The following is a 25,315-nucleotide window of genomic DNA, read 5'->3' as shown; positions in this document are numbered from 1 at the left end:
CACTTATGGAATTACAGAAGGACACTTCATTCTCGAACCAGAAAAGAAGTTGGTTTTTAATTCAATCTTCAATTCCAATTAGTTCCAATTAAGTTCAGAAATGTTAGAAGTTCATTGTTCCTAGTAATGGGTATGGTAAAATTGGAATATCCTATTTTGCACTAACATCTCTTAAAAAATTGTTCATAAACAACACACATTTGCGAGCCAATAACTTCAAAAAATGCACAATATGCCTTTCTGCACTAAGATGTTTTCTGTTCAAAAAATGTTGATGAACAACATAGATATTGAATCTAAGAAATGCAATTCCTGCACCAAATACATAATTCTGGTTTTTTGTTCATTGCAAAAAACATCAAATGTCATTGACAAACAACAACCACAAAGCTTAGAATGTGTTTCTCAATGTCATCGGACTTCAATGTGGAGAGTGTCCTATCCACCAAAAAATGTTATATCCATTAAACTTACAACCTGCAAAAAGAAATATATTTTGCAGAAGAAGAACACCAAAATTAGGGCTTCCAATTGTCCACGAAGCTATGGCAGTGATCCACCTCTGTTATTCTTTCCCAAAGAGCACTGTCGCTTTTCCCTAAACCGCACTCTCGCCTTTAGTTTAAACCGCAACGTTCAGTTCTTTTTTTCTTACTTTTCCTCACGTGCGCGTGTATCACAACCCCAACATTCACTCGAACTTCTCTCACGTGTCACTGCTCCTCTTTCATTTAAAAATATTAAAATAATGGATGCCACGTAGGCGGGTAAGATTGGAGTCAAATAACTGAGGCATTGTATCATTATCCAATCGAAAAAACAAGGTTGTCGCAAACTTTATGCTTTTAATTTCACTGTACTTGGAGAACTCCTCGAAGAGATCCTTATAAAGGTCCCAAAAGTGGTCATGGATCTTACGAGGGTTGATGGGTGGTCGTGGGTGTCAACGCTGGGAGTTATCATTTAGGGGCGCTCTGGTACATGTTTAGAGAGCAAAATTGGTGGGGCTTATACTCAACTTCGTGTGGAGGCAAGAACATCGATCCACGTGCATACACGCGTTGATCTTGAAGTAGAACAAATTGCTACTTAGGGTTTGAGAAATTAGGGATTTGTATTGAAATGTGTTTGTAACTTGTTGCCACCTTTCCACAAACGCTGAAATCACATTTTTATCAACAAATTTATTTCTAACGTTGTTCAATGATAACAATCTAAAATCAACAACTATAGCTTTGCGAATGAGGTGTCATTAGCTTATTCAGCTTACGACCATGAGAAAGTACCTTGAATTCTCCTAGTCCTTTAACACAATATTTTTCAGTCTGACAATTGATTAATAGTAAAAAACATGTACAACTTAAATATAGGGGTTTTGTTACTCTCCTCACCCTCCTAAAGTTTGACTGCAACGTGATTTGCAAAGTTCACTAACAAGGAGCAATCAGTAGGTCCACCTGAAAATCCACCCTACGCATCAACTCCACCTGCATTTGCATCAGTGACACTGGGCTCAATGACATTAGCCCAAACTTCTTCATGATCTTTCTTACGACCAAATGTAGTAGATGTAACGTCTCAAAATTTATATCACAATATTTTCGATACGTTCATATATAAAATTTTATAATACATTTCTTTTCATATATATATATATATATATATATATATATATATATATATATATATATATATATATTATATTTAGTCTAATAAATTATGAACATATAAATATAATGATTATAAATATTCAGGGATCAAAAATTGATTAAATAATTACAATTAAAATAATTATAATGAAAATATTACTATAAAATAATATACTTCAAATAATAAAATAAGTTATAATACTTATAACATAATATACTATGAACTACAATAAAATATTTTTTTTCAGTTAATATATATATTACTAAAATAAGTAATATAAAATAACTATAAAAAATAATAATAATATTGCTTGAAAAATCTTAATACTAATGTATTGGTTTATATGTACTTACAAGTTACAATACATGTAAACCATTATTATTTTTATTTATTGTTAATAAAAACTAATAAATACTAATTTAAGGAAACAAGACATCTACTCACATGAGGAAGTTACTATAATGATAAAAAGAAAAACAAAATATCTTTTAAAAGTAATCCATAAGTAATTAAATGAAAAACCATAACACAAAGCCTAGTTTAATTTGAATTAAAAGCAATGATTACCTCACCTATTTAAATAGGGGATGTGAAAAAAAAGATAAAAGAGAGTGAGGGCATGTAGTAGGAAAGAAGAAGAAAAATTTATATATCATCAAAGTCTCAATACAACCTTGGTGTATTTTCCACAATAACTAAAGTAAGGGGAGAAAACATTATCCTTTTACTTTTATTATCTTTTTCTTTATTCATAATTATTTTTATTTCTATATTTACCTTAAGTGAGGTGTCCCTAACCTCATTTTAATTTATATGTACTTCCTGTTCTTATTTATTTTTTCCTATTCATCTATAATTGTACATTGATCCTGTTTATTTAATTTATATTTACTTTCATTTATTTATTTATATTTATCTCTAGTCATGTGTTGGTCCTCTTTATTTAGTTATATTTATTTTCGATTAGGCACTGATCTCATTTATTTATTTATTTATACAATTATATGGTTTAATATCAAAATAAAATTTATGATAAATAAATATTTGATTTTTTGTAGTTGAAGGTATGACCTTGGGTATTTAAACGAGTTAGTATTACTCAAGATGATATGTTCTTAGGTTACTTTGTTGACTATGAGACTCATTTATTTTGTCTAATCACTACAAAATTAATATAATTTTTTATAAAGTATGATAAAAATTAAAGTTTTATGGACTTGAAAGAGTTTTCATTTCATTTTATTTATTAATATATGTTGTAATTTATATGATATTTGTCTCACTTCCCTATTTTGTGATTGTGTATAAAAAAACAAAATCTTATAATTTCATCATATTTGGGTGCTCCTAATATGCCTAGCCCCTTCTTCGCCAACATTGTGGCGGTCTTCTTGGGAAATGCATGGTAAACAAATGCGGTGAATAACTTTGTCATAGTTCAGGGAACATAAAATTCTATCACCTTCCTCTATGCACCAAATGCACCAATTATCATTGTTACTTTTTACTTAAATAGTCCAAGTGAATCTTATCCATAACATCTTTCCTCCAAATGCTTGGAGGCTAGTACATGAGGGGGGACTATAAATAAATAATACCCCTTCCTCTTCTGGTATAGAAAATATAATATGTACCAAATGATGTAAATATAATATACGTATTGTACTGTAAAATATATAAATATATTTATATGTGAATATTTTATGTATGTTATATGCTATTGTAGAATTATGTGTCAAATTTTTATAAGTATATCATAGAAAATAAAGATAATAAAATAAAATTATGTCATCACAATAGGCCTCTATCTACCACCTCCTTGAGATAAACTTCCTCTTGTCCTCACCATCTACATATTAGACAACACATTTATAAACAAAATTCGCTAAGTAAATAATGAAAAATTTACACATATCGAATCACACAATTCGTAATGTCTTTTTGGATTTTTAACATACGGGATTGCACAATTCGACACATCATTTCGGGTTCAGAAGATTGTCGGATTGTACAACCCGATATGTATTTGTATGTGCCAGATTGTACAATTCGAAAATCTTCCAGATCTGAAATGATGCGGTGGACTGCATAATTTAGTATCTGTTCATAATTAAAAAAAATTGCATCACAGACATGGTTTCCAACGAACACACCCACCCCATCCCAACCAACAACAGTAACGTCAAACCCACCCCAACTAGCAACCAGTAATGTCAAAGACAGTAAAACTACTTACCTTGCACTCTTAGGGATGCACAACAAGGACAAACGAACCAAGAGAGTCTTGAGGTAATTGAGGTACATAACCTTGCGATGGAGATGCATAACATTGGAATGGAAATGGTTATAGAGGTGCAACGGGTAGGTGCAGTGGTGTGAGTGGTAGCTATGACTTTTGACGACAATGATGATGAATTGTGTATGAAGGTGAAAAAACTATGTGTATAGAGGTTATAGAGGTGGAGAAACTTTGTATAGAGAAAATTTGCAACGTCTAGGTCAAAAAACGGGAAAGTAATTTTTATATTTTTGTGTTCAATTATTTTTAAATTAAAAGTATTTAAGTCATTTACTTTAGGCTATAAGGTTGTAGAAAGAAAAGAAGGGGGTGTAGGAAGAAATAGCCTTTGAAAATCTGTGAGATAAGTTGGATATTTAAATTCAGGAAATTGCTTCCTACACCCCATATTTTCTTCTTGCACCCCCATAAACAATGTGAAAAGTCAAAGTTGCCTTCATCTTCTTTCTCCCATTCTTTCCTATTGCACCTTTATACTTTCCTCCACCTTAACCCATCTTCTTCTTCCACCTCCACCTCCAGCCTCTCTTCCAACTCCACCTCCACAAAATATTCTTCTTTCACCTTCATCCCATCTTCTTCCTCCACCTACATCTCCACCTCCACCCCATCTTCTTCTACCACCTCCACCTTAAAAAAAATTCACAAGTGTCCATTAAATCAAATGGATATATCACAATAATATAAAATATAAGGAAGAAGATGAAAATCAACGATGACAAATGTGGGATGTAAGTTCTAGATTCCACTATTTGTGTTAATTTTGGATTGGATAATTAAGAATGTAATTTTGCATTACGGATTGTATAATCTGAAATGTAATTTTTTATTAGGGATTGCGCAATCCGGGATGTAATTTGCATTATGATTTGTTTTTCAAACTTACATTATGGATTGTACAATTCGAAATGTAATTTACAATCCATATTGACTTCCAAGTTTGCATTACAAATTGTAATCTGGAATGTAAATTCACATTGTGGATTGTACGATCTATAATGTAAATTTGTATTACGAATTATACTATCCAAAATGTAAAAATTTACATTACAAATTGTATAATTTAGAATGTAATTTTGCATTACGAACTGTACAATCTCAAATATTTGCATATTGCATAATCTAGTACTATAATTACAACAAAGATATAATTAGAATTTTAAAAAATATGAAGTGCAGAAACAAAATATGGGGGTGTGTGAAGAAATTTCGTTAAATACATCAATTTGTATATGCCTTATAATCCATGTGGGTTAAAGTGCTCGTGGACTTATCGTATCCTTCAACCCACATTAATTCTTTTTGTATTTAATATTTTATTAGTGTATAGTATTGATTGTGTATTGAATATGGTTATATTTTTATTTATTATTTTATTAATATATTATATGAATATTTACACATCTAGATTTTACTTAATGATAACTTTAATATATTTTGTTATAGTATTTTATTTGTAATAAATAGTAAATAGTTAATCTTAAATTTTTCTTATAATTTCTATACTTAAAATAGCTATTTATTTTTAAAAGATATTTATAATGGAATTAAAAATTACAAATATTTTTTTTAAATTTGTGTGAATTGACTCATCCATCCACTAATCAACAATCATGTATGACATGCCAAATCAATTAACCTACAAATTTTATGCGACCAACCTACCCTAAGATATTTTTATGGATCAAATATGGCGTAAGCCAAAATAAGGTAAATCGACCTATATTTTCACCTCTATAAAATAGAGTAGTATTCCCCACTCAACATTTAATACATATTAAATTCATCAAACAATGAAGATATGATTTTGTCTAAAATGTTACTTGGGTTGAGGGTGAATTTAACTATCTCAATTTTTCACAAAATGCATAGTCCTTATTAGTGTCATTGATTACATGATTTAGTTGCTTTCAATTTTATGCATATAAAAAAATCATATAATGTCAAGAACAAAAAATAAAAAAGGAGATAAAGAAATATGTATACACCAAATTTTTATATTGGTTCACTTTTATCCAAAAGCTACAGTCAATTGCTCAATCATACCAATAAAGTTCATACTAAAATATCAGAGTTTTTACATGCACACAACTAAAATAATGAGCGTTTAAACAACTTAAGAAACCAAATCTTAAACCTTATAAGATTATTTTACACACCTAGTAACACCTTATTTCAATACAATACTTAAAAACCTTATCCGAAGACAATTTGAAGACACAAATTGAATTGAGAAAATGAAACAATGTTAGTTATATAAAACTTAGCACAATAGAAAATAATTAAGTGAAACTCCACGCTTCCTTTCAAATACAATATTGAATACAAAATTTGAAAAAAAAAAAAAGACTTCAAGAACAATTTTAAACTTACTTTAAACTCTCACTCACTAATAGAAAAGATTTCAGAAACTTTGGCTTTAATCTCATGTATGACTTTAATCTCATGTATGGCTTTGATCTCATGTTAAATGGTTTAGAAATGACAATGTTATATAGATTTTAATATGTTTGTTTTAATGAATTAAAACTTCGTCATTTACTAGTGAAATTGATTGATTAACTCGTCATTTAACATATCAAAAATAAAGAAGTTCAAAGCTTTCATTGAATTTAATTTATTAAAAACTTATTTTGACATATTATTACAAATATTTGAGAATTTATCATAAAGTGATTCTAAGTTATTTGACAAGTGCTTATAACAACTTTATAACTTTGATCATGGTTTTAAGTGTAAGCAAAACAAAAACACAAAACTATAGTGAAAGGTATTCATATATAAGATCAAAGCAAAATAAAGTTGAACTTAAAATATTGAAAACAAACCTAACATTGAGAGATAAGCATCCTAGAACAAAATGCAACAATTTTTTTTTTTTTGAAATCTAACCCCCTATAAATTAGAGCAAAATTAAGTTGATGTTATAATGTTTAAACAAAAGTACACATATATGGAAAAGTTGAAACACATATGGAATCAGAGTACAATCAAAGTACACTCAAAAAACGTCGAAACATTTAAGTAGGACAAAAATAGTGCGATATGATCCTATCTAAGAAAAAGTACAACCCTTTCTAAATTTGAATCCTCAAGAGGCACAATGAAAATAAATCAGAGAAGAATGCAAAATAAGACAATTATGAGAGACACCACAAGTTAGCAAATTGATAAGTCAAGTGAAGATTCGCCAAAAAAGATGTTAATCTTTGATAAAAATGAGAGTTCTAATCCAAGGACCAAGACAATCCTCTCTCAAAGAATGCAAATGCATATATATATATATATATATATATATATATATATATATATATATATATATAATATGATTCAAAAGTATTTACATTTTTTGGTACCACTATATATACGTACATAAGTTTAAAAAAACCTATAAACCCTAAAAGAAAGCTCAAAGCCCAAAACACATAAAAATAAAAGAAAACGAAAATTACAAACGCAAACTTTTGTCTAGTGAGGCTCGCTTACCAAGCAAACACAAACTGGCTCGCCCTAGCAAGATTTATTCGCCCAACAAATCTAACATTTTGCAAAATTAAAATGAGATTACAATTTATTTAATTTCCTAAGTTATTCTTCAATTGTGCTTATGATTTTCATGTTCTTTAAGTTCTCTTCTTCATGGAACATTATAAGCTTCAAGGAGACATGTTTTGATCTTTGACCTTGTCATATATCCTTTGAATTGTAAATGTTTTTCCTCAAGTTCTTCTTATATATGTTCAGGAGATAGTTTTCTATCATATTCTCCTTCTTGAAGAAAATTTGTCCTCAAATTCTTACCACTTGAAGTTCAAGAAATAGTCCTATATCATAATGATACGTCAACAATGAAGCATAATAACAAACTAACAAAGTAAAATCTAAATGTTAACCTTTTAAGTAACATGAAAACAATTAATGCAAAGTATTTCAAGTATTCTTCATCAGTCTTAATCATACATAGCGTTTGTGCCAAATAAAGAGAAAAAGAACAAAAACCGAAAAAAGACAATATAACAATAAAAGAATACAACCGATTGAGGAGAAAAAATGGCAAGTTAACCATTTTCCATCTCAGGAGCTACTAAAACAACAATGCATAACAAAGAAATAATTAATTAAATGACAAAAAACCTAAAGAAAGTGAGTCATGATAGGAGCATGAATATTAATGAAAACTCGAGTAGAAAAGGCTTGTGAAAAAAAGACAATGATAAAATTCCATAAAAACTCCAAAATGAACCAGTAACGCATAAACATTAATGAAAACTCAAGTAGAGAAGACTTGTGAAAAAAATACAATGATAAAATTCCATAAAACTCCAAAATAAACCGGTGATGCAACTTGAGAATGGGTATTAAAGAAAAAAAAAGTGAAAAGACAAAAATTTAGGTACAAGCATTTGAAAGATTTTCCTAATACTTTTCCTATATTGTAATTGATACAATTGATTATTAAAAGATATATTTAGTAAATGTTTAAAAAGAGGTGGTTTATAAATTATTTTTCTTACAATTTAACAAAAAGAAAGTATAAGTAAAAGGATGATTGAATCTTAATAATAATAAAAAGAAAAATATTTGTGCACCACCATATCAAACAATTACTTAACGGCTTCTTCTAATAATAGAATATTATAGTTAATAATAATAACAATATAACTTTTTTCACGGTGAGTACTTCCTTTTCATAATTACATTCCAAAAAGATATAATTATCTGTTTATCATGTCACTCTAAATTCAATAATTAGATACTTATTTGTTGAAGAAAATTTGCAATAAAAAACCTTCATTAGAAAAGATTCACAAATGCTGAACTCAAATATTCTCATCAGATACGAAAACTATTTTCCCCAATTTTTATTTTTACAAGAATGAATGCAACCCTACAAGAATATTTCAATAGATGGATGCAACTTCTAAAGAAAATATAGTGGATATTCTCTCGCTTATTCCTTTTCGTTTTTTCCACATCAAATCAAATCAACACAATAACATTTTATTTTCTCCCAAAAATACAAGAATTTCATATCATTTTTATCACATTCTGTTTTTGTTATCAAACACAGTATAAAAAAAAAATTGTTTTCTTACAAAATCCAATTCTTAATAATTTCACATTAACTATCTTTAGAATAAAATACTATAAAAAAAAGAGATATTATGTTAACAGTAAGGAAAATCATTAGCTGCAAAATAACTATTAATAGTGAGAATCGCCTGAATTTAATCAATCTTTCGAATCATTGTTATTATCGAATCTAACTGTTTTCCTTAATTTTGGGTGATTAGGTAATAGATTGTTACAAATAAAATCATAACAAGTACATTAAATATTCTTGGTAGAATAGTAGTTAACATAGTTTTAATAATTTTCACTTGTTTAATTATACAGCTGAAACAAGTTTAAGTAATTTTTATCTTGGGTAAAGTAATCCGTCCGAATTTTATGATTCATTAATTTTCTTTTATATTATGAAATATTTTGCTATAAATTGTGAAAGAGTTTATTTAAATCAATAATAGTGAAAATAAAATTCTGCAATAGCGTATCAGTGACTCCGTTTGGTTCTTGTAGTTCCCTCCCACACCACACAACACAAACGCAACGCGTTGTTGCGTCTCTTCTTGGAGTGGGTCTGGTTAGGGCTGTTATGGAGTTCATACAGAACCGCGTGGAGCCATGGATCAAGGACCAGCGGGAGAAGCTGTTGGGCCTGAAGGACAAGGTGTCGTGGGGCCCACTCCAGTGGCGGATGAAGTGGCCGTGGGCCTACCACCGTGAGCACAAGAAGCGGATCCAGGAGGAGTACCACCGCCTCACCAACCTCTGCCGCGCCCTCAAGGCGGACTCCGTCTCCGATTTGCAGGACCTCCTCTGCTGCATGGTCCTCTCCGAGTGCGTCTACAAGGTCTCTTTCCTCGCTTTAATTTATCACTGTCCTTAAAATTTAAATAAGAATCGTAAAATGTTTCTGGATTGGGTTGTGTATAATTCTGATTTGAGAGGAGTAATGTGTACTTCAATTTGTTCTTACTGTATTCACGGTGTTGTTTTTCAATCGATTTTGAAGTTTGACGTTTAATGAAATATTTTTTTAAGTAAATTACGAGGTGGAATGGAACTGTACATTTGATTCTATATCTAAGTTTGTCATGTAAAAAATGGTATGTGAGTTTGATATTGACAGCAATGTCAAGGTTTTTGTGATAGTACACAACTTGCATACGGTTGCTTGTACTTATTAGTTAGAATTGGAGTTTCACGTTGTTAATACGTGAACAAAGGTTTGTAGTAAATATCAGTGCGTATTATTGAGAAGAATCTTTAATTCTAATCGGAGAACAATACAAACAGTACATAAAAGAAGTGTTTGTAAACTTTGTCCTATTTGAGGCTGGACAAAATTTACGTACAGTTGTATATATGTTGTTTGTGTTACTTTTCAATTAGAATTGGAGTTTTACCTTGGCGATATGCGGAAGAATGAATTTGATGAATACTTTATTTTACCTTGTCTTCTTAAAGTAATCAGAAATACTTTTTTTTTTTCCTAAAGTATAAATGAATATGATGAATATTTTAGATGTTTGGTGTTCTTTCATGAGAATCATGAAATGAATAGGCCATATGCTATTATATACTAATATTTCTGTCTATTCTTTTTTAGGATTATTCCTGGAGCTTTAATATTCTTTAGTGTTTATTTAAATGCTACAAATACAGAAGCGCTATGAAATGTGATGGTTTTCTATGATCTTTGAATCAACTGCAAGGCATATGACTCAGTCTTAGACAAGTGTTCATAGCAACTTTGTAACTTTAATATGATTTTCTTGGGAGAATTATTGTATGAATATTTGTTAGTTAAATAAACTTATTACTCGTTATTTCTGACTTACTATATAGAGACCTGCTGCTGAGATGATTCGAGCTGTAAATAAATTTAAGGCAGATTTTGGTGGACAAGTTGTTGCTTTGGAGAGGGTGCAACCATCATCAGATCATGTTCCTCATAGGTTTTCATTCATTCTTTATACAATTTAATTCTTCTAATCTTACATTATTTGCAAAGATTCCAATATGCCATTATATATTTTGGTATTAGGAGGCTATATTTGGATTGTATATTGGGGGTAAAAAATAGGCTATTTGGATGTTTTTTACATTAATTGGTAGTGATCTTTATTATTAATGATTGCTTTTTAATGTCATGGCTTTGGTTTGTTCTGTTTAGTGTTTTTTAACAGCCTAGCATGTGAATTTCTTGACAGTTTAAATTGCCAGAAGAAATACTTTAATAGTTTCACTTACCTTATTGGCAACTACTTATATTATTGCATTCTCTCTCAAAATAGAATTGTGCGTTGAAATATTTTGTCTCTTCTTCTTCTTCTCTTGGGCTCTAAATTTAGCGTTGGGTTCAAATTTTATGGACTGTCTTCCTTAGGGTTCTTTTATTTGACTTATGCAGTAGATGAAATAGAGGAGGGATTTGGCTGTTATTCGTAACAGAAAGATGTTGCTCATGATTAAGGAAAGTAACAGACAAGAGAATAAACTCAATGTAGCAGGAATGAGAATGTTGCATTATATGAAGGCACAAACTACACTAATCGTACAAGATAGTATTAGGAACAGATACATTAGAGAAGAAGTTCGGGCAGTATTTTTCAAAAGATGGTAGAAGCTCATCTTATATGCTTTTTGTAGGCATGTGTGCAGAAGATCTGCTATAATTCAAATAGATGAGATGGAGATTAGCAATCCTTAGTGATAAAGAGACACTGAGAAATATTATTATTGAAACTATTATGGAAGATTGAGTGGTCAACAATTTGTCAATACTCCATAGACGTGAATACATGATCTATGATAGATAGAATATTTTGGAATTTGATCCATGTAGTTGAACCCGACTAGTGGAATACGACTTGGATGTTATTGCTGTTGTGTCATACTTATTTGGTTATTGTCTTGAAGGTATTTGTTGGCAGAGGCAGGAGACACTTTATTTGCTTCCTTTATAGGAACAAAGCAGTACAAGTGAGTTTTTTCATACGATTCCATGTGTAAGCCTTTCCAAATTCATTTTAACTTCAAGAATCTTTACCTGTTTCTATTTTGATGAAGGGATGTAATTGCTGATGCAAATATACTTCAAGGTGCCATCTTTCATGATGATGCTCTTGAGGAATCTGAAAAAAATGCATCAACTGAATCTGACAATGATGAAAGCCATAATGGAAAAGAGTATATGTGGAATCCTCTACAGTCCAAGTCTAAGAAACCGAAGAAGAAATACAAACCTGCAGCTCATAGGGTAAATAACTATTATCCAATATGTTTTTATTAAATTAACTTGCAGACTCTTATACCTGGAGATCTTTAAATGGGCTCATAGTTTAAAAGGGTGACTGTATCCTGATAGTTTCATAAACCTTTTTTATTGAGTTCCTTGAATCCAGTCTGTTTATTATTATTATTATTATTATTATTATTATTATTATTAGTAGTAGTAGTAGTAGTAGTGTTATTTTTAATCTTTAGGGACCTTATACATATGTAACGACTTGATTGAAAATTTCCAAATTATAAAGGGACCTAAAGATTGATTTAACTATTTTGTCAAATTCTTGTAGATTGTTGCTTCTTTATATGGTAAATTTATAATAGTCAATTTCTATGGTTTTCTTATCTATTCTGCTTTATAATTTTTCAAGTCGTAAACTCTTTATAATCTTAGGATCTCATTTAACAGTAAAATCACAACCTTGGTTTTTGGGTATCGTTATATAGCAGTACTATATGAGTAAATGTTATGTTTCTGATTCCAATAATTTCCTTCATAATTCATATTACATCTCAGGGTTTCATGGCTCGTGCTAAAGGAATACCTGCTTTAGAATTATATAGGCTTGCTCAAAAGAAGAAACGCAAGCTAGTTCTATGTGGTCATTCACTTGGTGGAGCAGTGAGTTTGATCCATCCAATTTGGATTTTAAAGCATTACATCATTGGTGTTTGAACAAATTACATATGTGAAGTTCCTTGTATTCTACACAGGTAGCTGCATTAGCTACTCTTGCCATTTTGAGAGTAATTGCTGCTTCATCTTCATCTTCATCAAAGGAAAATGAAAAAGTCTCTATCAAATGCATTACATTTTCTCAACCTCCCGTTGGAAATGCTGCTTTGAAGGAGTATGTTTTCCCTGTTCTTTTTTCTCACTTTCTAAATTGGTTAGCTGCTGATTCTTTTTCAAACCTGCAAAACTAGAATATTAATTATTTATTTCCTTTTTTTTCTTTTCTTTGCAGCTATGTTAATAGAAAAGGTTGGCAGCATTACTTTAAGAGTTACTGCATTCCAGAAGATTTGGTTCCCCGTATTTTATCTCCTGCTTATTTTCACCATTATAATGCTCAGACTCAGCCAGGGCCTTCTGAAAATGAAACTAACAGCTCAATATTGAGAAAACACAAGCAAGGGTCAGGGAAGCTTAACGCAGAGCAGTTGGTTTTGGGGGTAGGGCCTGTGCAGAGATCGTTCTGGCGACTCTCAAGGCTAGTCCCTTTGGAAGGTCTTCGGAGACAGTTTAGTACAGGCAGAGAAAGACAGATCAGTTCCAATGAGAGAAATTCAGTGTCTGATTCTCTTGCAAATACTTTGAATGAGGAGGAAGTTGTTGCACCGCAGTTGCTTGAAATACAAGAGGGTTCTGACGGCATATCACTCAAGCCTTTACCTGAAGCTGATAAACATTCATTAGAGGTTCCAATTAATGGGAAAACAGATACAACGAACAATGTGATGACTGGAGATGAAAAAAAGTGGCGCAGAGTGCCTTATTTGCCTTCATATGTGCCATTTGGACAGGTAGATATTATGGACTGATGATTTAATTCAGTTTTCTTTGAGTCACCACAGGTTCTATATATGTTTTTACTTTCTTACTTTTTCATGGTGTACTGCTTTTGCATGTTATTGTACTTGCATGCAAAAGATTGATTGATTTGTCCAATAAGATGAAAAAAACTAGATTAGAACTAGAATGGAATTAGATTTTCTTTGTCAAATCCTTAATTGCCAATCTGTAAGATGATGGCAGAATGGACTGTAATTCTCACCAACTAACTCGATTATCCTCTCCACCCCTCTTCATAATCATTGTAATCAAATGACTTATTTTTTTCATAAATAAAAAAACTGTCAATACTCCCCATGTCGATAGTTCCACCTAACATCACTTGGTGCCCTAGGTAAACAGCTTGTGGATTTTGAAATTGTTGTTCAGTTGATTGAAGCATGTTGACTTGACCAATTCCACCATTTAGTACAAGAATAATTTCCAATCCTCCTGGGTCAAACATAAACATATGAGTACTCCTGTACTCGTTCAGTTCTCTGTTTTGAGTTTCCTATGGTATTTTGGCCCCATAAAACCGAGCATCAGTGGCTCTGAAATTATACTAAGATCCCATGGCTCCCTTTGAGAACTGTACTACTGCACATGGTTTTATCTGATAACTATTATTATCCTTCACCTCTTTGTCCTTTTGTGGTGGGCTGATGGTTACCCAAAACTTCCATTGTTGCCCTTAGTCCCTGGTTTTCCCTGTATCAAACATGGGCTTCCCTCAATTTTTTGCCTCCTCTTTTCTGCCCAAAAACGATCCATCTCTATCAGTCTCATTCTTGATCTCAAGAACTTCGTTTTTGCTTCAGTCTTCTGCTTTTTTGTCCTGATTTTTTTTTGTTTCTCCTAAGTTTCTCCCAGTTTTTGCTTCTTTCTTTCTTTCCCTTCTGTTCTCTTCATACATTTATCTTCTGTTATGTTTTCTTGCTGCCTTTTGTCCGCTATAGCAACCATTTTACAGTGGTTTGAAGGCATTGGATTCTATAACCAATATCAACCAGGCTTTAAATTTTATGCACACGAAAATGCAAAATCAATTTTTAATGTACAGGATCAAAAGCAAAGGAGTAAAATGATTCCATATCTTTTGTTTTTCCTTAATTAGTGTACATTTTCCAATTTTCATTTTCCCTGGATGCTATGTTTCTTTTAATTAATTTTGATCTCATTGGAACCTGTTTCATGTAAGACAGCTTTATTTATTGGGAAATTCCGCTGTAGAGTCTCTATCAGGTGCAGAGTACTCAAAGTTGACATCGGTATGATCTTTTCTTCATTGCTTATCAATCTATGATAGTGTCCCAATTTAGGCTTAAGGTTTATCTTCCAACTTTATATTTGTGAATATGGTAGTGTAAGTTCTCTCATTTAGTTTTCCTTTGGCAAAGACATTTTCAGGTCAGATCTGTGATTACTGAATTGAGGGAAAGATTTCAATCGCATTCAATGAAGTCATATCGATCTCGATTTCAGAGGTAACCATCTTTTTCATCAGGTTACACTAACAGAATTGAATTTTCATAGTTTCCAAAATTAGACACCTAAATGATCATATGCTTACATCATCCCAAGAATCTTGCCCAAATCATCTTATCTACTGTAAATATTTCTGAGGATATGTCCTCTAAGCTTCTTGAATTTCATTTAATGGGCTAATTAATTATTGTTTGAAGTTTTTGATAATGCTTTTCTACATTAATTGGTGTTTCATATAGGAATAATACTGCTTTTCCTTCCTGGGTTGCAGAATCTATGACCTTTATATGAGTGTTGATTCCTCATCTTTCTCTGGGATTGATCAGTTTCCTCATCTGAAGCAATGGCTTGGGTTTACAGCTGCTGGCACTGTGGAGCTTGGTCACATAGTTGAGTCCCCTGTTATTCGAACTGCAACCTCAATTGTTCCTTTGGGATGGAATGATGGGCCAGGAACAAAAAATGGAGAACCTCTGAAAGTTGATATTGCTGGTTATGGGTTGCATTTATGTACACTGGTTCATGCTCAACTGAATGGTAACTGGTATTGTCATTACCCCATAAAACATCATCACTTATTGGTTTAGTTTTCTTTTTATAAAATTTCTCAATACTAATTGGATCTGTTTAGATATTTGATGGGCGGAAATGGGGGCAGGCCCAGGTTTGAGAAATAATTGATAGTTATAATGGTCAGAAATACAAACTGTTAAAGTACCAGAAAATATCAAGGTTTTCAGGATTTTACTAGGTGATTGGTGAACGAGAAAAAGGAATACATTAACTAGCATACATTCATGCTTTCTCAACATAATAAACAGGGCAGCCTGTCATTGTGTACCGCATCTAAAAAGAGGATTTTTTTCCTATTTCTTATTTAAGTTTTTCTGACTTAAAATAAGCTCAGTAGTTTTAATTGAAAGAGTGAAGAAGATTGTCACCAGCCCACCACTCAACCCTACTTGCAGAAGGAGATCTGTTATAATTTCCGTGCCTGGCTCAATGGAGTTTTACATGGTTTTGAATCCATAAGAACAATCCCTTCTGGCAGTCTCTTGCTGGCGCAGGAAGTTTGTTATACCATGTAAAACGAGTATGAGAGTCATACATAACGGATTAACTATATATAGTGCAGAATCCCAGGCTTGACCCAATCATGTTTGCCAAGCAAATAACTCACAACCCGAGGCAAAGGTCTTGTGAGCTCACAATAGGAAGAAAAAGGCCAATAATTGTCGCAAGACTGTTTGTTAGCATTCTGTCTGGGGGTATCTAGTAGATAGTTAGAACTAATTTATGGGTGAACTCTCTAAAGTGTAATAGGGGGAATCTTGTGTAATTAGACTGTTTGCACTTGGCTTCCCTGTGTGAAAGGAGATTGCTCTTTTGTATGGTTTGTATGTTTTCTTTCATCGTAAAGGGCATATTCCAATTTTTTCCATTATTCTCTCTCTTTCCTGGATTGTCTTTGGTTTTAACTATCTTTCTTCAGGTTCCTAACAAATCCCGTGCACTCTTAAAGTTCAATAACCTAATGCTAATCCTTAAATTCTCCTAATAGTATGTAATATTTCTTTGACATTTTGGTTATCAGTAGCATATGTCTTGTTACTCCATCTCCATTGGTTATTGTGATTGCTAATATATTTGGTTTAAATGAAAGCATCTTATTTTCTTTGTTAAAGGGCATAATGTGTTTTGTTACAAACTTACAATTTGTTTTTAAGCTGAATTAGTTGAATGTTGTTGAGTCAATGCTTTTCATTTTTATATTGTTCTGTTAAAGTTATGATTTTATGAGCACTCTTCTGAACTCTCCTTGTCATAGTTGTCTTGAAAATTTACGTATCTTATCTGAATGTGTTTAATCATTTTTTTGGAGATGATTAATTTGTGTTCGGAGAAGCAGTTTTTTCAAGGCCAAGTGCAGCTGTTAATTACCAGCTTGATAATATTATGGGGAAACAGTTAAACATATATTTTACATGCTAAGTAAAATTTCTAATGCAATATGATTAAGTGATTCATAGTAAGTGGGATGGGAAGTGGATTCCTGAAATTTCAAGATACTCATTATCATTACAAATCCTGGGGATTGGATTTCAATGGGTGGGAGTACATTCCATTCCCTTTCTTCCTGTTTCTCTGCATGAACAAATTATAAAAAATGTTCTCCATTTGTTCATGTAAGGCTTTGGTTACATATTTGACTGTATAGATTATGGATGCTTGAGTATAGGTGGTTTCTAGAGATGTCGATGACCTTGTTTTATTATATTATCTAAGTTTTGCTATCTTCTGTCTTCTGTTAAAACGATGATGTTCCTGAATGAACATGTGTATGGTTTTTGCTTTTCCTATTGATCTGAAAGTCTTTGTTGGTTGTGTAGATGGGTAAAGATGAAAATAAAATAGAATGTTTGGTAGGAGTGAAAGAGGAAAGCAACAATTTTAAAAAATGGTGGGACCCATATTTTTATTATTTCTTGTCTCTGTATCTCCTCTCTCTTCATTTCTTCTCTATTTCTCTTGAACCAAACACTTTTGCTTTTCACTTTATTTCTCATCTATTTTCATTCTACCTACTTGTTTCCATCTTACTTATTTCTCTCTTCTCTACTAAAAACAATGTTTATAATCTAGAGTCCTTTATTTGTGACCTAGGAGGATGGAACAAAACTAATATATTTGCAATGTAATGCAACATGGTACTTAAAATATGTTAAACGCCACCCCTTTCCTGTTGTTTCTCATTGCATATTATTTCTGCAAAATAAATTCAATACGCTAGGTGTGTGATATTTGTTTAATGTTCATTAGGTGCTCAACTATGGTTGAATCATTTCCTTCTCCACCAAACTATGCTTCAGATCAAGGAATCCAGCCTGAGATACAGAGGTTGAGAATATTAGTTGGTCCTCCACTAAGAAGTCCACCAAAACATCAAACTGTGTTAGACTCATTGATGCCTGCTTTTTCTTCTGTTGACTCTGAGACTGCAAGCAGTTCGGCACCTGTTGACAAGGATAAATTCATCCGTCCAGAAAGTTTAAATAACTTTGTAATATTTTGCACCAGTGATTTTACAACTGTTTCCAAAGAAGTTCATGTGAGGACCCGCCGAGTACAATTAATTGGGTTAGAGGTATAGGCAATTTTTCTTAGGGGCAGCACTTTGACTCCTTTTATTATCTGTCTAATGACCTGCTTGAGTTTGCTATGTGCAGGGAGCTGGTAAAACTACTCTTTTAAGGGCCGTCTTGAATAAATGTAAACCAAATACTGCTGCCAATGATGATGCTGTTTCAGAGGAAGTTATTGCTGATGGTTTGTGCTATTGTGACTCCAGTGGAATAAATATGCAGGTTTTCCATTTTCCATTATTTTTATTTGTCAGATTATTATTATTTATAGAAAAAAGAACAAGCATGTTCTTCATTTCTGAAGTTTGCCTGCTGTATAGGTCAAACTACCTAATGTTAACCAGTTGAATGTCTGTTGTTTGTACTAGTGTTGCTTGTACTAGTTACATTGTATATTTGCTTTCTACTTTAATGGTATGGCAATGGTCTGTGCTCTTTTTATGGATACCAAAGTGTTGAATCAGTCCTATAACATTTATTTTATATTCAAGAGGGTAATGGTGTTGTTATCAACCTATTACGTGCATTATATGTTTCAGTGAATTATTATTAATTTTTTAGTCATCACAGTTAATATGATAGGCAAACTGGCCAGTTTTAGTGTTCTTATTACATAACTACTTGGGCTGGATATAGTTTCTTCCCAGTTTAATTTTGTAGAAAAATATCCCTTCAACCGAGTGCTGTCAAATACTGTAGTTAAGCAAACATTTGAGGCACATATTTATGGTTGCTTGTAAGAGCTTGGCCATGAGCACTAGTAGGTTTCTGTTCATGTGTTAGATTGCAAAGAAACATTAATTTTTTTACATCGTTTTGCAGGAACTAAATGTGGAAACCTCTCGCTTCAGGGATAAACTGTGGCTTGGAATACGTGATCTAAGTCAGAAGACAGATTTGATTGTTTTTGTTCATAACTTATCCCATAGCATACCCCGATGTTGTAATTCAAATGATAATCAACAAAGACCAGTCCTGTCACTTTTCTTAGATGAAGCTAAAACGCTTGGAATTCCTTGGGTTCTTGCAATCACAAACAAATTTGCTGTTAGTGCACACCATCAAAAGGCAGCAATTGAGGCTGCTTTGACAGCATACCAAGCATCACCTGGCTCAGCTGAAGTTATAAATTCTTGTCCATATGTTATGCCCGGATTTGTTGGGGCTTCTATTTCTTTGGATGCAATCAATTCAAATTCTACTAAAGGGGTGGGTGCTGAAAAGTTTATATTTGCTCCTATTAACTTCATTAGGAAGCCTTTCCTTAAAAGGGAGATTGTTTTTCCAGTAGAAGGAGTAAATTCTCTCTGTCAGCAAATTCACCAAATACTCCGAAGTTGTGAGGATTCTTCCTTTCAGGTGGGAAAATCTTTATTCTATCAAATCTCGTACTTGTTTGAATAATTTTACTAGTACATAATTTTGTTTTTCATATATTTCACTTCTAAACTGTGGTTATGGCTAGGATAACACACACTTTATTATTATTAATTAATATTTATTGAGATTCCTCTTTGCTATTTGACAAGACTTAATTCCCATATGAATTTCAATCAATAATAAAAGATATTAGAGGATATGTTTCTAGCACTTATATTGTGGCTTTTTTTCTAAATATTATCATCATAGAATGGTATGTTACATGCTTTTATATATTCATTCTTGAGCTTTCACTAAGTGCTTAAATTTTTTTAGCATAGTTAGTCATCGATATATTTGAAAAGCTTTGATGACCAAGCAATAATGTCCCCACTCTTCAAAATTAAGTTCAATCAATAGATTATAAAAAATAAGCTTTATTTGTGATGTTTCAGCTAAAAGCTTAAAAGTATGGGAGAATCAATTGTTAACCCTCATGAATAAGGCACGATTAGGAAAGCTCTATAGTAGACTAGGTAATACTTGCTCAGGTAGGGTGCACCCAAGGTACAGGTATTTGGGTCTTGATGTAGTTGTAGTATTTGTATAGAGTAAAGGTTGGTTATTAGGTAAGTATCTCAATTATTTAGGGCATTTATATTGAATTCCTTTTTATAGGTTCCATAAGCCATGACTTTTGATCCTCCTCATGATAGTAAGTTGTCGAAGTTTATACTAACTAAAAAATTGAACACATTTGGTGCATGTTGAAAATATATGCCTAAATATTTGTAATTTGAATTTGATTTAGTTTTTAGGAGTTTTTGTTGTGTTTCAAATTTTAAAATATTGTTCAGAGAAAGAAAAATATATGGTTTTATAATCTAAATTTAGGAAGCTATTAGTTTGTTTCTAAGATTAATATAATGCTAATATTTGAATTTTTGTTATATTTTTGCTCTATATAGAGTTCCTGACCAAAATGTTGTTGAAGCACCTTCACATAATACATCTCTTATTCTTTCAAAATATATTTTAAACCAAAAAAGCTAAACAGTATATCCAGCTTACTACACTATTTTGATAAGAGATGCTCAAATATTCCAGTTGTCTAACATTGACTAAGAATACTATAAGAGGAAAAGTCAACCCATGTAAACCTTGATGTGGGTTATATGATACATTACTTATTCACTTACCAACTTTTGTTGTTTGATTTTGAAAGGCATGTATGTAGTGTCGGAGACATAGATGAACATTACATTGGTACCAATTTAGGTGTAAGAGGTGTCAAATAATGGTGTTATCCCTCGTCAAATTAATACTGGAAAAGAAATTTACTGGGTTGACTTAAATGGAAAGGTGCATATTTTCACTCAAAGGAATGCCTGTCCTGTAGAATATAAATTTACATATACCTTTATTTTTTCTTCTTTTAACACCCAATTTTAATTTTTCACCTTGTAGTTTTATAGAAAGTATTGTTTTAACTTCAAGTGTTTTAAGTTTAATGCTCCAAGTTCTGTCTCACATTGCTTTTACCATGTGTGAAATTTTTGGCCAGCTTAAAATTTTTTTGGTTCCGTCCTTGGTAGTGTTATGTAATGTTAAAGGTCATCCTTTTCCTGGAAGTATGTGCTCATGTAATTTACTTGAGATTTCCAGTGCTTTTCAGTACCTACTCCCTTGTGTTTTGAGCCCATCAGCTACACTTAAATATATTGGCAGTTAAAATATTCATGTAGAGTTATCCTTTTTTTTTGTATTTTTTAAGAAAATGACTTATAATTTAATATAGAAAACAGTTATGATAATTGGACGGGTTTTCCAGAAATTGTTAGGGAGCAAAAGCCCCCAACAAGAATTTTAGAGTTTTTTCTTTTTCTCTGAAATCAGGAAAAGTAGCTCGTAAAATAAGGTTGTCGTGACAACACTTTATCATAGGAGATAAATTACCTGTCTTATGAGTGATATAGTCAATAGTTACCTGTATAAACATACGTTTTTTGTGACGAGGTATCCTCGTTGAGGTACTTATGGAGGCCCTCCCTAAAAGAACTTTCGTGTTGGCTCAAGCCATTGGCGCATGTTTGGCATCAGAGCAGATTTTATCCCATTTCTTTTTACTAACCATGACCTTGGAGTCCACTTTTTTTTTTTTTTCTTGTGTTCTGAATTGCGACAGTTCCGTGCCCTGTTTGTCTGGAATAATTCATGCTATTTAGTTTTCTGCATAGTGAAAACTGAAACTTTGGCTGCCAAACAAGGGTGTAAAGCATCTTCAGATTCTACTCATGATGTTATGATGACCCTTGCTTTGCACTTAAGGGTGTGTGGTGCCCTTTTTCCGTGAGGTTCTTCCACTAAACAATGTGTGTGAATCTTGTAATGCAGTTCTTTATATACTTCACTAAAGATAAAAGATGGAAACCTGGTTAAATAGAAGTTTAGTTATTAGGATCCCTCTCATTTAGACATTCTACATCAAGAAAATGATAGAATTTCAGTTATTGCTAAACCAGCTGAGCTATTGGGTTAGAAGTTCAATCTGTTATGCTCAAGATTCCTTGTTTCAGATGAAGCTTAGTTAAATATTGACATGTACACTTCAGATCTAATTCAATATTAAAAAACTAACCTGTATGTTGAGAATTGTTCTTCACTTGTATATACTAATTTGGTCATAATAATAGTGAATGTGGGATCTCCAATATACTTTTTCATGTCAATGACTGAAAGTTGTCGGGATTAAATATTTACATCTGAGTTTGATAACAGCCTGATAAATAAAGCAATAATCGATAGGATAAATTCTAATATTATTTTAGAATTTAGGTTTGGTACCTAACAAAACCTTATAAAATCTACTTGTGATAAGGAAGGACTGTTCTCCATTCGTACACATTGTTTTGGTTCCATGACTGTTGATTGGATTTCCAACATTAATGATACCAAATTTTTTTCATTGCGCAGCGTGATTATTTTTGTATAACGGTGCATACTAACAAATTCTATTTGTTATTAATGATTTGATCTCAGGAATTTGCAAGAGATAGGCTTACGATGGAGTTGGCACGAGAACAAGCAATGTCAATTGAAGCAAGGAGAGATGCTCGAGCAAAGGCAAATTCATTGAATTCTGCTGCTGTGGGAGCATCTGTTGGTGCTGGTCTTGGCCTTGTCCTAGCAATTGTAATGGGTGCAGCATCTGCCCTCAGGAAGCCCTAAGGACCAAATTTTCCTTATAATGGACCCGGGGCTCGCTCAACGGAAGTTGGATCCTGTCTTCCCGGTGCTCATATAATTTTTGTTATTAGGATTTCATTCTTTTCCTAGATAATAGATATATAGGTAGAAGAAAAGTATACGAAGGCGAGTTTTAATTTATTTGTCAAGTTAGCAGCATATTTCACTCATTTATTTATTGAATTATTTTAAATTTCTTGAATTTTGAGTTTGCTATATCGTCAGGCTTGGTAAAAATGCCACTAGATTGGAGTCCATTGAAATTGTACCGATTGAGCTAAATGGTCAATGCATCATCATCCATATTTATTTCAGAGTCCAATGTCAGCAACTAATGACCAATGGGACAAAACTTAGTGATTCTCCCTTAATATTCATCATTTATTCTTTACAAATGATTGTTACAAAAGTGGATAAAAAGTGGCTTCAAAAGAATATAGAGGGCGAATTTCTTTTTTCACCTACATACTTTCCTTTTGCAGCTTCGTAAATAGGAAAATCTCTACTACCCTCTTCTGGTTTTATGTTTTCTTTTCAAATTTTGTAATTCCGAAACATTTTGTACTGTGCAATCTGATGTGCCTTTTGAATTACATAATCCAAAAGTAATTTTTTCATAAAGAAAAAGTTGTTTTTGAATTCTATAATGAAAAAGTCATTGTAGCGGATAAATAAATAAATTTAAAATACAACACTTGGGATGTTCTAACCGATCTTCCTGCTCCATCTTCCTACATGAACAATCTTTGCACCTCTGCCCTCACAGAAACAAACTCTGCTCCCTGCTTTGGACCACCAACAGAGAGCAACCTTCCTCCATATTTAGATTTCAAAATTAATTTCCATAGTCCTTCCTCTGAACATTTTTAAGTTTTCAATACCTAATCCTCCCTCCCCTTTTGACTTATAAATGTTTACCGTAAGTTCGGAGGCTAGGTCAAAAGACCTTAAAGTGATCTTAATAACCATAACATTTTGTGTGTTATCCTGACATAGAAATAAGGCATCATCTACAAATTGTAGCATATTCATTAACACCTCTCTATCCTCTACATTAATTCTTTGTAGTAAATCTTTCTTTGCTGTCACAATAATTAACAAAAAAAGGCACTGGTAAAGGGTCTCCTGCCTAAGACCTTTTGATGGGCTAAACTCTTTTATTGGACTACAATTTACTAGGACTGAAATCATGGAGACTCAAATATGCTTTTATCCAATCGATCGATAAGTTTGTAAACCGCATCCTTACCATCATATAGAATTGGAACTGCCATCTGATTCAGTCATAGGCTTTCTCGTAGCCAACCTTAACAATTAAACTTCTTTTCTTTTTTTCTTTTTATTTCATCTATACTATCAAGCAAGTCTCTGCCTTTTAAAAACCCGGATTGGGAGTAATCTATAACCTTATGTAATATCCTTTTAAATCTCAAAGATAGGGTTTTGGATATAATCATATAAACACAATCTAATACGGAAATAGGCCTATACTTCCCTAAATTTTTCTAAACTATAGAAATCATCGCTTTTAGAATGTCACCTTTAATTGTCTCCCAAAATTTCTTTATGAAGTTAAAGTTGAAACCATCTGTGAGTCCGACACTTGCTGCTCTCACAATCCCACACTACACGCCCAACTTCCTCTTCAATAAACTTATTAATTAATTTCAGATTATCCTCTTCATCTATTTGGTTGAACTCAACATTATCGAGGCTAATATTAAAATATGCTTTTACTTTAAGCTTGTCCTCGAAACATTCCTTTATCTCTTCTTTGACCACCTTGGTCCCTCACACCATTCTCCTTGAATGTACCTTTGATCAAATTCTTTGCCTTTATCTAATTAGTTGTCATGTAAAAGAACCTGGTATTCAAATCACTTTTCTTCGATCATTTAACTCTAAATTTTTGTTTCTCTAAAACCTCTTGTTTAAGATTTCCTACCTAACATAAGTACATTTATAACTTCTAACTTATCTATAAATTCATTGAAACCTTGTATTTCCCTTTTTTCTGTTATTTGTTGTATTGTTAACATCATAAACCTTTCCTTACAACTCCTGACTGCATTAGAGTCTCCTACTACTAGACACCACATTCCACCTCCCTCTACCTCCTTGCACTTAATTATCTCTTCCCAGATGCTCCTTTTTTTCATTGATGTCATGACTCATAGGGTGAATACACATTAATAATGACATTTTTGTATTTTGGGGTCT

General features: G+C 32.2%; 1 protein-coding gene across 1 annotated transcript; it reads left to right on the top strand.

Moving 5' to 3' along the window:
* The first annotated feature begins 9,492 nt into the window (after window positions 1-9,492).
* LOC114166836 (lipase class 3 family protein) lies at window positions 9,493-23,409 on the top strand. Its single transcript, XM_028051699.2, has 14 exons — window positions 9,493-9,863; window positions 10,862-10,971; window positions 11,936-11,998; window positions 12,086-12,275; window positions 12,822-12,926; window positions 13,019-13,155; window positions 13,273-13,831; window positions 15,065-15,130; window positions 15,270-15,346; window positions 15,619-15,891; window positions 18,168-18,492; window positions 18,575-18,712; window positions 19,313-19,849; window positions 22,889-23,409. The coding sequence occupies exons 1-14, from the start codon at window positions 9,606-9,608 to the stop codon at window positions 23,075-23,077; spliced, it is 3,027 nt and encodes a 1,008-aa protein (XP_027907500.1). The 5' UTR covers window positions 9,493-9,605; the 3' UTR covers window positions 23,078-23,409.
* The last annotated feature ends 1,906 nt before the right edge of the window (window positions 23,410-25,315 follow it).

This window comes from Vigna unguiculata, chromosome 10 (genome assembly GCF_037176805.1).
Source record: "Vigna unguiculata cultivar grain cowpea cultivar isolate G323 ecotype 2 chromosome 10, ASM3717680v1, whole genome shotgun sequence".
Taxonomy (NCBI): Eukaryota; Viridiplantae; Streptophyta; class Magnoliopsida; order Fabales; family Fabaceae; genus Vigna; species Vigna unguiculata.
The sequence above is the reverse complement of the archived record's forward strand: the minus strand, read 5'-3'. Positions and strand labels throughout refer to the sequence as shown.